The following is a 13,128-nucleotide window of genomic DNA, read 5'->3' on the forward strand; positions in this document are numbered from 1 at the left end:
ATGTGTTTTATCATCTAGATAAGGTTTGAATTATTCAAAAGTAAATTTTCATACAAAACTAAAAGAAAAAAAGGATCACAGATGTAGTCGTCGAAGATGCATTGCTATTTTCAGTATTAAGACTGCAATTAACTAATGATTATTTCAAATTTAAATGTATCCGTCGAATATTTTCTAGATTAAAAGTTCGTTTAGAAAATGTCAGAAAATAGTGAGCATATCTAGCAGTTACTCCATGTACACGGTTATTTCTCTAGATGTCTTGTTCAGTCATTCCAAAACATAACAATATTTGCTTTAATTTGATATAAAACAAAGAAATGCAAAAAACTCCATCTTTGAGATGCGAGGGAAAGCCTTTTCTTTGACATTCTGCATGAAAAATTACACTAATTATTGATCAATTATCAAAATTGTTGGCAATTATATTTTGATTTTGGCTGATTTGTTTCAGCTCTAGTATTAATAACACCACATTGGGTAAAAACACTGTGAACCTTTATTGACAGCAGCATGTATACTTTAGTATATATCTGTGATTATTGTGAACATTTGCTGAAGCAGATAAAAAAGGAGGTCTAGGTGTGAGTCCTAGCATTCATAAAAACAAAACATTACACTAAAAACAACGTATAAAAAAACAAGTTCATAAACAAAGGCCATTTGATTAGATAATGTAAAAAGGGAAACAGTAAAGACAATCCTTCATTTACCAGGCACTTAAATGAGATCTGGTGACCCAGGGTCACTCTGTTGACCTTTGTTTTAACATATTCGGCTTTCCAGGCTGAACTGAGATGGACTGAAAGAACACATAGCATCAGAGAAGTACCTTTCTGTTATAAACATAGTTACAAAAAAAAGACAGGACCTTCAATATAAATAAACAGGCACCTGCATGTCCTACTACACAACATGATAGAGATAAACAGGGATATTCTTTTTAAGTGAAGTTAGTGCATGGCTTCTACATTATGTACACATTGCCTGGTGTGATGGTCCACTCGGCAGCATTGCACAAAACAATTGGACCCGGAAAAGGAAAACTGTGATTGGACCTCTGAAGAAATGATGTCGCAGGTTAAACACAGTGATAGGCTGCATGCCTGCAACATGATCATGTGATTAAAACGGGTGTTCTTACCCATAGGCCGTGACCGATAAGCACCTCAAAGTTAATACTAACAGAACACACTCATAAAACTCCCACACTGGCACAAACTCATCTATTCAATATATTCCTTGGCTATAAACTTGATCTTTCTTTGTTCATGTTCCTGAAGTGTTACCATAACACAGATTTCTTTTTCCACAAGTCTCCTCACGTCGCAAAATGATAAGCGTAACAGCCGACGGACCTTCATGCAAACCTTGTTCCACTTCTTCTTTGAACGTACACTGTAGCATGGGAACAGTTCAGTGGCACACACACACACACACACACACACACACACACACACACACATTTTGGGGGGGGATAGAAGCTGGATTTTAGGTTCAAGTAGAAACGCTTCACTGAAGTCCCACTTTTCCTTCAATATTCTTTCATCCTTGACAGAGCAGTGAACCTCATTTTCAGGGGGGGTTTCATAAACGTCCAACAATGATTCCTGTTGATGGAGCCAGTTAGAGCGCTGTAACATACTACAAAGCAGTCTGGGTGTGTGTGGAGGGGGGGGGCGGGGTAGAGGCACTGAGGTTGTGAGGCTCTGTGAAACTCTGGGACAGAGCGACAGGCGGGGTCGCAGTGGAGCCACAGCTTGATGGGGGGAGGGGGTCGTCCTTGCCGCGTTAAGGCAAACTCCCGTCACTGCTCACGAGAACCCGCTCACACAGACGTGAGTGTGTTTCCACTGCTGTAGAATAAAGGAGTCTGATCCACACGCCCGCTGTTTGAAATGCATATTAAAAAAGTTTCTTCTCCTCAACCCACTTCCCTGAAATGTGTGAGACTAATATTCCAGAATTCCTGTCTTTATTTTTTTTTAAAGAAAGGAGGTCAGGGTTGGTGAGGGTCCTCTCAGACCTTGCTGTCAGAGGGCTGCTCTCCCAGGGCGTGGACGATTTCGGTGAAGGAGGGGCGCTCCTTCAGGCTGAGCGCCCAGCAGCGGGCCATGAGTTTGTAGATTTTGGAGGGACATCCGTCAGGCAGGGGCAGCTTCAGCTTCCCTGTCTGCAGACCTGCAGGGCGGTGGAGCAGAGAGAGGGGAGGGGGTTAAAGCAGGTTGTTGATTACAAAGGCCATTCTTTGAGATTGCAGCACTAAGTTATAATATGTAACATTTCTGCATTTAAATATTTAAAACGACAAGAACTAGGTTACGTTTTTTGCCGAGTTACACAATTAAATTGTCCCAAGGGGTGTGTGTGTGTGTGTGTGTGTGTGTGTGTGTGTGTGTGTGTGTGTGTGTGTGTGTGTGTGTGTGTGTGTGTGTGTGTGTGTGTGTGTGTGTGGCGGACAGGCCATCTGTAGAATCACAGAACGGCCGGTCGTCAAGGGCTGTTGACGGCCGGCACCGCCCTTACATTTTTATGTTTTTAAACAGCATCATTGAAGTTGCACTGTCATTTCCCCACGTAAACATAACAGTCTGCAATGAAATGGTTGTCTCCTCCTGTGTGCTCCACTTGGCGCAGCGTTAAACGAACCCGTTATCCCGACTTTTTTTTTCTCTCTCTCTTAGGGGCTCCGTAGTTTTGCCAGAAGCCATCACTAATTTAAATCCATTTTGATTTTTGCCATGCACTTTGAAATCTTTTTTAACTATATATATTATATTCAGAAAGGGATTTTAGTCATCTAACGTCTGCATTCAAGTTCAGCGTTCCTTACAAAGTCAAGTTCAAGCACTTTTGGAGCATTTCAAGGGGCATGTTTAAAGCTTTAAAAGCACCTTGGAACTCTGGTAACTGACATTTGAATACACAATAAATGCAGACTTTTCATAGCTCTCCCTAAGCACATTAAATTAGATGCGCAGATACAACCCAAATTATGTTTCATGACAGCATTCTACAGAAAAATGGCAAATTAAAGGGAAAACACAAGAAAGTTTAATGATTCAAAATGTGTCACTTTCACTATTTTAATCAGACTTTGAGTTTTGGAGATATACCATACCCTTAGCTTTTAAGATTTGACATTATTTTCATTACTGATGCTTTTATTTTATACTTCTTGTATTTAATTCAGCATTTTATTGTTTTTTTTATTTGTGTGATGGAATTTGGTCTGCATGTTTGTATGAAAGGTGCTGACTAAATAAATAAAGTGTATTTGAAGGACCTTGTCATCTTGTCTGTTTGTGAATATGATCTAAAAAAGTTTTTCTGAAGCTTCGTACTGACCTTCCAGCACCTCGTCGTCGCTGAGTTTGGTATATGGCATCTCCCCGTGACTGAACACCTCCCACATCAACACTCCGAAGGCCCACATGTCAGACTTGGTGGAGAAGTCGTCTTCAAACACCGACTCTGAGGGGAGCCAGCGCAGCGGGATCCATGCCTGCCTGTAGTGATAGTACTCACTGTAGCACACAGGAGAATGATAAGGGAACACCTCGGATTAGCAGATGAACAGAGATGTTGAAGAACATGAATCAGAACATTTATTAAAGTGCGTGATTATTATCAAACTAAGTCCCTTTCTACGGACCTGTTGTAGACGTCCTTGCTGAGGCTCAGCGCGGACACTTTGACGCGCCGCTGACTGTTGATCATGCAGTTTCGGGCGGCGAGGTCTTTGTGAACGAAGCGGTGATTGGACAGATGCTCCATCCCATGAGCCACCTGGGCACAGATGGAAACCTGAAGGGAAAGAAAACAACAGAGAAACTGTCAGGGTGAAGTGACTTTGAGAATACATTTACAATGCAGCAGCGGTTAGCATTGGTTGCATCAGGCAGTTAGGAATGATGCTGCTGTATGAGGGCCAGTATAAGAAAAGAGATAAATCACTAAATTACAGAGCCAGGGGGGGGGATATATTACAAGAAAGAACGTTAAACATTTCTAAAGAAAAACCTTACAAATGTACAAGAAAACCATTTCATATTCTGTGAGAATATAAAAATCATACATTTGTGTGGAAAAAAGTTGGAAATAATCTGAAATCAAGGTCAAGAATAAACAGAAAGACCACAACGCTTCAATTTGTGTAACACCAAAATTATGACTTTTAATCTAAAACAATATCAAAACACAGTCCAAACTAATCTCTGTGTTTTGGATCTCCACAGATCAAGAAACTGTCCGACAGGAAACCATGACTTCCAAGGATTTCACCTTGGCTTTTGTACGGATCAAAGAGGATCTAACGTCTTAATTAGAGGGCTTATGTTAATTTTTCTTGACCTTTGGGTGGAGCCAGGTTAGCCCACGGTTTAGCTAAACTATGCCAACAGTGTCCTGGCTGTAGCTTCATATTCAGCGTACAGCCACGAGAGAAGTACTGATCCAATTATCTAAGAGTGTAAAGTGTCTAGGGAACGTGATATTTACAAGAAACTGGAATAACAAAAAAAAAACTCCAACAATCTTAGTATGCTGAATCCGACATACATTTACATTTTCTTATGTTCAAGCTAGATAGTGTGCAGGATGCAGGATGCTGGGAGCTGTAAATTAGGGAACAACACTTACTTTGGTCTTGGTGCTGATTGGCTGAGATTTGACCTTGTCATCTTTGCTTTTGGAAATTCTCAGGAACTGCTTGAGGTCTCCCTGGTGTGATAAAAACAGAACAAATTGTTACATCTGCTAACTGATTGAACACTTCTGTGTGTCTTTCTCTGTGTGTTCTCACCAGGTCGTAGTACTCCAGGATCATGTAGTGCGGCTCGGCCTCCCTGCAGAGCCCCAGCAGCTGCACCACGTTGGCGTGGCTGAGCTTGGCGAACATCTCGGCCTCGCGGCGGAAGTCCAGCTGCAGCTGCTCGTCTCTGCTCTGCAGGCTCTTCACCAGCACCACCGTCTCCTCCTCGCTCTCCTCTATACCCTTAGCTTTGCACAGCAGCACCTCGCCAAACTCCCCTTTGCCTGAATGAGAAAAGAAACAACCTGATATTAGCTCAGAGCTCACAGACAGTCGTTCTCAGAGGAGGATTGTTTAAGTCAGTGTACCTAAAGTTGTGATGGTTTGCAGGTTTGCTCGGGGAAAGTGGAGCTTATCGTTGTTCACATGGCTGTGGCGTTTCTCTGTTGTTGCTATGGTACCCATGTTGGTGAGTGCCACTTCTTCCAGGATCTCAGCAGTGGTGTGGCCATTTTGTTGAATGGCACCCCCTGACAAACACAACACACATCCCACAGGGTCAGAGGAGATATGAAAGGGTATTAAAAGGCACCAATATAGGGAACTACGTCCCGATACGGTTTCCTTGTCATAACAAAGCAATATCCGTTTCTCTGCACAGCCAAAAATGAAGTTGGTATTAAATGTAGAGCAGAGACTCTTTTTAGAGTGCCATTTTTGCAGCACTGTTAATAGTAAATCAAACTGTGACTTAAAACGTCACTACAATTTTCATTAAAAAGGTGAAAGATATTGTCGTATGCTGAAACTTAATAAAAAAGGAGAAAAGGAAATGATACTAATTCCTAGAGACGAACCCTAACAGACAAATTCGGAAAACTGAAATCAACTGAAATGTAATGAAAAAATAATTCAAATGTCTAACATTGGTTCTGACATGTTCTAAAAAACTGTTCATTTTTTTTTTGCAGCTGCTCCATTTCCTTAATAACTCACTAAGAATTCAAAAATGTTTGTATGCATATAGAGAGCTGAGTTTGTTTAAATGTCACTTCTACAGTGTAAACACTTCACTCAAAATAGAGACAGCTAATTTCTCAACAATTTGAAGGGAACTTGCGACACATGTTTAATGCAATACCCTAGACAAACACAAGATGGCAGCAGATATCCTAAACCTTCCACAACGCACTGAGGAACATGAATTGAGGGAAAATCAACCCCTCACATCAATAACCCCCTGGCTGACTTTAGAACTGCCTAACCACACATTCAGAAAGCCTCTCCTCCAGCACCGTACCGTTGAGACACTCCATCTCGGGCTCCTCTCCGTCCTGGCCTTTGTCCAGCCTTTTGGCGTTGCGTCTCTTTTTGCAGTAGAACATGAGTCCCAGCACGACGATGATGTAAGCCACGGCTGCTCCCACCGACAGGCCGATGGTCTGGATCATCTTGTAGGGAGCCTTGTCCTCCACTTCGTCAAAGTTATGCAGGTTAGGTTTTTCTGTCGGGCACAGGAAGAAATTATGGTCAACTAAAAAAGCTCTGGAACAGTACAGGATGTGTTTCTATTGGCTAGCGCTCCAACAAACTGTACATGACAGGCTAAGGGGCGGGACATCTTTAAGTGGTTGACCAATCACAACAGAGCCGGCCAGCTAACCAATCAGAGCAGACTGGGCTCTGGTTTCAGACAGAGGGTGAAAAGAGGTGCTGCAGCACAGGCAGTATGAGACAAATAAAGAATTTGAACATTAAAGCATGGAGACATGTCACCAGGCGCGCCGGATTCATTTTAGAAGTGGGGGGGCCAAAAAAGTGCGTGTGTATGGCCCAATCCCAAACCACGCCCTACACCCTACCCCTACACACTCCCCCCTCTGTGACGGAGTGAACTCCGTGGAGTGACACATGAGGCTCCCTCCTGTCAGATGGAGGGAGTAAATACAGCGGCAAGCTTTGGGACAAACTCCCCTCTCTCCGGCAGAAACAGGAAATGCCGTAACTGTATCAACGGTATCAAATCAGCATCTCTTTGACAAAAAATGTAAATTAATAACTAAAATAAAACTCCAAACATCTCTAATTGTATTACTTTTTTGTAAAGCTCTTTTAGTTTTAAACCTGATGTTTATAAGTTTCTTAGTTTTTGCAACAGTCTGTAAATATACACAACTTTATAATAAAATGCACACATTTACCTTTTTCTAGACTAAACACAGGTAGATCCTCAGTTAAAAAAATATGAGGTTATCATGAGGTTGTTAACATCGCAGTTTATCAGTGGATGTTTGCTGGAAGCACAATAACTGCATGTTTTGCATTGCTTTTAAATGTCAGTTAATATAGTGGTGAGAGACTCCCGATACATTAGATTTATAAGTTCATTAATTGTCTCATGATGCATATTTCCCGGTGAGCATGAAGCTTTTCAGAGTGGGGTTTTTCTCAGCTACGAGTTCTTTTGGAAATTGCTCTCCTTATCCGCCCTGATTATGCCCCCTGATTGCTAGGCCCTGTCGGGTTAGAAACTGCAGACAGCGCAGTTGCTCCATCATTCCATCTCTTCTTTTTTCCTGCTCAATACGCTGTTGTTTGACAAGCTGTATGTTGACTGGTGTTTGACTGAAGAAAGCGCACTTTTTTTTAATACACTCTCTGTGGAAATTAGACTTTTCGTGGCTGTCCAGGAGGCTTGGGCACTTTTTCCAGTTATTAACTCCGATATTAACAAAGCTATCATCTCCACATTTTGAGAAAGTGACAAGCCGTTTGACAGCAGCAAATCTGCATATTTCACAGAAGGCCCGTTTAGTGGTTTTGCAAATAATTAACCACTCTCTGTTTTTGTACCATTCTGCGTTGAAGTACCTTTCTCTTTGCCCAAATAATCTAGCGGTCAGTTAGCTGCAGCATTACCCGTCTCAATGTCCCGACAACAAACCTCCATGCAGTCGGAACCAGCCTGTTTCGGTTCAACGACGGCGGTGGCGGTGGTTTTGACAGTCTCTGCGGCCGCAGAGCTGCTGCTTTTGGGTTCATCTGGCTTCGCTATTTCTATGATTGATGAAGGTCCAGGCTCCGGAGACGTGGATGTCAGGGATGTGACCTTCCAGTTGTTAATTTAAGTTTAGATTGACTGTATAGTTTTCTTATGCGCTGGTTCTTCTGACGTGTTTGCAAGTGTATATTTTTTCTATCTAGGTTAACAGCTGACACACACAGAACAACGTAACAAATAAAGTAAACAACGTAACTAATAAACAAATCTAAGCTTTTTTATTGGTTGTAATGTACATGGATACATTTGAATGGTGTGACAATGTCCTATTTGATTGGGTTAAAATGTACATATTCTTCCTGTTATGTCTGCCTGCTTTATTTTACCTAATGCAAAGTGACCTGCTCCATCGAAATCAGTCGCATTGACCCGAAGACACATTTTGAGTTGTATACACTGTTGGAAAGAGGAGATTCATAACTTTCTAATGATATCAGGATTGTTGTTGTAGGCTACTCCAAATATTAAGCAAAATATGTCACATTATATAATGACTGTTACAGAGTCATCATTTTGAGAAAAAGGCCTTTAAAGTTTCCTCTTCTCTGGATCGATCTGATTGATTATTAGCGGAGCAAATGATCAAAATAGTACGAAGGGAAGATAGGGGAAGCCCGCGAGTGTGTGTGTGTATATACGTGTGTGTTTGTGTATTTTTGCGTTTGTGTGTATTGTGTTTGTTTCCCGGGGAAAACACTCACGAGAAACACCGGCTGTTATGCCTGCAGTGACGTAAAGTTACTCCGTTGTTTGTAATTATGCCGTTACAAGCTTCAAAGTTGTATTTATGATCTGAATTTGCCAAAACAAGTTTAATATTCTGAAAGCCAAGACTTTGTTTATTTGAAATCAGATAAAAACAAACTGTAACGGACCCTGCCGTGTTATCTATGATTACTATACGCCTTACATTCATAATTTCAGCAGAGGGAGGGGAAGCGGCGCTGTGGAACAGCAGAGTGGCGAGTGAGAGCTTTACAAGCTTAAAAAATGCCTGTAGCTAATGAGATTGAATATAACAATCAAACATAACAAAATATACACAGCTATATCAGATCGCGTTTTAGATGCGACTTTAGAGTAGAGGGGAATTATTGAAACGGGATTTGTACAGTGTTCCACGGCATCCGCCGCTGCGAAAATGTGGGGCAGGGCTGAAAAGTGGGGGGGCCAATGGCCCCCTGGCCCCCCCGCTTCCGGCGCCCTTGCATGTCACGGTATAAGAACACAATACAATTGTGAAACCTTTAAATGAGCATATAGGGCCCCTTTAAAATGGTATGGTTTTACTTTTTAAAATCCTCTACAGTAATGATGTGCAAAGTTAAATCAATGCATCAACTGTTAAAAAACTGTTGGACAACTATTCTGTCCTACTGAAGCAGTCAGCAAACACTCATCTGTTTTGTTTAGACATTTGCATTGGATTTGAACACAGTGAAAACCATAATACAAAACATACAGTAACCTCATTTAACTACAAATCATTTTGTCTACACTGCTAACACTGTTACTTTTCTGGCTTTGCAGGACAGAGCTGTCACGCTGACCCTGGCAAACATCTTACATTGAATTGTCTCCTACTTTAAACTAATCTGGATCCTGCTACTTTGGGAGAAAATGATTGGTATGGGAGACTCATGCGAGTGTGTGACTGTGATTTTCAGCATCAGTCAGCACACAGGGAGCCACAGAGTGAGGCTTTATTAGATCGAACGTCTGCCCGATCCCCTCACCTCAGTGACAGCGGCGGTGTCAGAGACGTGGTCGAAACGCACGACAGGCGGAGGGTAGAGGTTTAATTAATGCTTCATCCGCTACCTGTGTGCTCCTTTGTTCCTGATATAGGGAGCCTGTGTATATACGTCAGTGTGTGTTAGACTCACCCACTACATGAAGCTGAGCCATGCGGTCTTTGATGCTGCAGCTGTTTCCCGCCACACATGTGTATCTGCCCGTGTCATCTGTAGTCACATCTGTAATCACCAGGGAGCCATTTGGCATCTTCTGGAACCTGGAGGAAGAAAGAAGGGACGGAGAGATGTAGTGGGTTCACAACAAAGTCCACCAACATGCACACACACATATATTTACATTTCTGACGGAATGCACGAAAACTGGCCAAATATAGATATTCTATTTTAGTCACTTTATTCTACATTTCTCATCTTAAATTGTTCCCAAAATGTTTACGCAATACAGTTCCTGTAAAAACATTAAATTGTGCATAAATGAAGTTCCTCCTAGTCATAATTGTGCTTTTTCCAAATAAGTGCAAGGCTTGTATATTGCTAAGAAAAACAAGGCCACATTAAGTTGAATGTGACAATGCGCCCTGAAACTACTAAAGATTCAAAAGGCGTAAAAGCATTAACGTTTTTAGGTAAGACTACAATTGAAATGTTTTATTTGTTGTACTAAATGTAGCGAGAGGCTGACATCTGTTCATGAATCGTACAAAAGGTTTGGATGTTCACATTCAAGTGTGTAATACTATATTAGCACAAGCTAAATCTAGAATCAATGCAAAGACATGCAAGTGCAATCACAAACTCCACCAGGTGTCTCATTTACCTCACAAAATCTTCCCAAATTGGGATCAATAAAGTTCTTATCTTCTCTTATTTACCTCCTGTTCTTACTGATGTCCAGCGTCTTGTCTTTAACCATCCAGTGGATGTGGGGCTCGGGGTCTCCGGTGGCCTGGCAGTGCAGGATGGCAGTGTGGCCCTGGTACACCGTGGTATTCTCTGGCTCCAACTTAAAGCGAATGTACACTGTATGTGCACAAACACACACATGGACACATTGGTTAATACAACCACAACTGGGCCGTAACATTTCCTGTGGTTACACTATACAACCCAAATGCTATTTATTACTGGGCAATAAAAGTGCCACCAAGTACACAATAAAGGCTGCAGTGTGTGCCACTTGATGAGAATGATCAATGACTCAGATGTGCTGCGACCACAAGTGTTTGACTGGTGACTAGCATGGCAGCATGGCCCTGTAATGTAAGCTGTTTACCGGCCACTATGAGGGTCACCAGGGCCCTGATCTCCCCCTGCAGGCTGTTGGAGGCGATGCAGGTGTAGTTTCCGGCGTCGCTGCGGGTGACTTTGGTGAAGTGGAGCTGGCCGTTCCTCTGCTCCACCCGAGGAGGCAGCTCTCCTCCGTCTGCAGGGGGAGACAGAGAGACACAGGGAGGGGGGGGTCAGGCTGGTGCTGCATGTGGTTAAATCGACTCCATCACAGCAAATGCAGATGAATGGGGGAAATGATCCATGATGATGAGCTTTCCTCACACTCTGTTTATTGCAGATTCTGCGTGTGGTTCTGCACATTCCTGAGGAAACCTCTTTTATCATCATTAGAAGAAAAAGGACTATGAGGTGCGGATGAGAATTCTTCTGAAGAGTGATACAACAGTTAATTTTAGCTCGCCCACTAAATCTAAAACCCATATTCTTCCATTTTTCTTATGTAGATTGATGTAAAGTCGTTTAAAGGCAGTAAATATGTTTGTCTTCTCTTGAATATAATGGAACCAGATGGCACTCAGCTTGTGATGCCGAAGCACCACAAAAATACATTTAAAAACCCAACAGCATTGTTATTTTCAAGAAATAATTACCTGGTTATTCAAGATAGTCCACAGTCATGGTGTGAGCAGTTTCATATAGAAACTGTTTTCTTTCTATCGAACTACAGGTGTCAAAAAGTACGAGTAGATGTACATGCACGCTTGCTTCTGTACATTACAGAGAAAATAGTCCCTACGTGAAACTGCTCACAACAAGGACCATGGATTATCTTGAGTAACCATCATTTCTGGAAAGAGATAGTTGCTCTTTAAGGTTTTTCTTTTATTATTATTTTTTGCCACTTTAAGTGTGCACTCGTCACACTATTATATTCAAGAGAAGGCATACATCTCTACAGCAGCTATCCACAACAACTAGCAACTCAAGCTAAATATACTTGATCGATAAATAGCCCTAAAGATAAGAGAGAAAACAAGAAGTTTAATATTTTTGGGTGTGCTTTTTAAGCTTGGCGTGGCTAGCCGTGGCGTGCTCACCTGCTTTGGTCCAGCGGATGGTGGGGGTCTCTCTGCCTTTAGCCGAGCACTGGATGGTGATCTCGTTGTCCAGCTCCAGGCACTGAGAAGGCTGGGGGGTGGGGGTGAACTTCAGCTTCTCTGAAACACAAGTCAAAACACCACGCACATTACACATATGATAAACCCAGAGAGAGGGGGGCGGCTGGGTCAAAGCCGCTTTTGTGCATCTCAGCCTGCACATGAAATCACAGTAATCTGACGCACTTCATGCTCAGACACATTCATGTACACACAGATCAGATGAGTCTATCAGAGGCTGAGATCATATAAACAGAGATTGCAAGACAAAACAGTGACATGTCAGACAATTTATCACGGTGACCCTATAGCTGATAGGGATTTATCAAATCAGATAATGTGCAAAAATGGAGGCAAGAACAAAGCTGACGTGCATGAGTCATATTTTACACCTCTGTGGGTGTCCTGCAGTGTGCCCAGAGACAAACATGGACATGCTCTTCCTATTTCTGGAAACACTCACAAGCCCAGAGGCATGACCACATTTGTTTCATATTTTCCCTCGACAATGTATTACTCATTACGCCCTGGAAATGATTTAACTCATTACAAATCATCTGTGTGGGGGATAATGGCTTCAAATAGCTGCTTAGTGTACGCTCTGAGTATAATCTACTGTATATATTGATCAGCTGGTGGATTCCCCTCGAGGCTTACCGAGCACAAAAACGCGCGCCTGCCCAGACAGTCGGCCGCCCTCCGTCTTCGTTTCACAGCCGTACATCTGCTGGTCGTACACCTCCACGTTGTTGATCCTGAGGGTGCCGTTAGGGAACAGCTTGAAACGAGAGTCCTAGAAAGAAAAAAGGAAAACAAATACATTGAAATATCTCTATCTAGGACATTTGAGGGAAGGAATTGTTCAACATATGGATAGATATCTGGTCAAAATATTGTTAATAGCCAGCAAAAAAGCAATCACTAGAATGGTGCAAGGTGGAACCTCCTACTGAGGAACAATGGGAAGAGATCGTAGAGGAAATCAATCAAATGTAAAAACTGACATATCGGCTGGGGCCGCAAGAATCACAGTTTGAATACAAATGGAGGAAATTGACAATATTTAGAAACCAAACAAGCGACAAGGATTACCAACTACTTTGTAAGAGGGACTGTAATAACAATTGGACGAATGGGAATGTGACTGCATTTTTTTCATTTGAACAATTG

At 42.2% G+C, this 13,128-nt stretch overlaps 1 protein-coding gene across 1 annotated transcript in view; it reads right to left on the reverse strand.

The window, feature by feature from the left end:
- Nucleotides 1-481: 481 nt before the first annotated feature.
- The window catches only part of ptk7b (protein tyrosine kinase 7b), a 79,766-nt gene continuing 67,119 nt past the window's right edge, over nucleotides 482-13,128 (reverse strand). Inside the window, exons 9-20 of the mRNA XM_034152406.1 lie at nucleotides 12,616-12,751; nucleotides 11,899-12,018; nucleotides 10,845-10,994; nucleotides 10,444-10,591; nucleotides 9,701-9,828; nucleotides 6,054-6,257; nucleotides 5,122-5,283; nucleotides 4,805-5,037; nucleotides 4,642-4,722; nucleotides 3,656-3,807; nucleotides 3,349-3,527; nucleotides 482-2,181 (exon numbers count right to left, since the gene is read on the reverse strand). Coding sequence (XP_034008297.1) covers nucleotides 2,021-2,181; nucleotides 3,349-3,527; nucleotides 3,656-3,807; nucleotides 4,642-4,722; nucleotides 4,805-5,037; nucleotides 5,122-5,283; nucleotides 6,054-6,257; nucleotides 9,701-9,828; nucleotides 10,444-10,591; nucleotides 10,845-10,994; nucleotides 11,899-12,018; nucleotides 12,616-12,751 — 1,854 coding nt within the window. The 3' untranslated portion in view covers nucleotides 482-2,020. The remainder of the gene's footprint in view (nucleotides 2,182-3,348; nucleotides 3,528-3,655; nucleotides 3,808-4,641; nucleotides 4,723-4,804; nucleotides 5,038-5,121; nucleotides 5,284-6,053; nucleotides 6,258-9,700; nucleotides 9,829-10,443; nucleotides 10,592-10,844; nucleotides 10,995-11,898; nucleotides 12,019-12,615; nucleotides 12,752-13,128) is intronic.

The sequence above is a fragment of the Trematomus bernacchii genome, unplaced genomic scaffold (assembly GCF_902827165.1).
Source record: "Trematomus bernacchii unplaced genomic scaffold, fTreBer1.1, whole genome shotgun sequence".
Classification (NCBI taxonomy): Eukaryota; Metazoa; Chordata; class Actinopteri; order Perciformes; family Nototheniidae; genus Trematomus; species Trematomus bernacchii.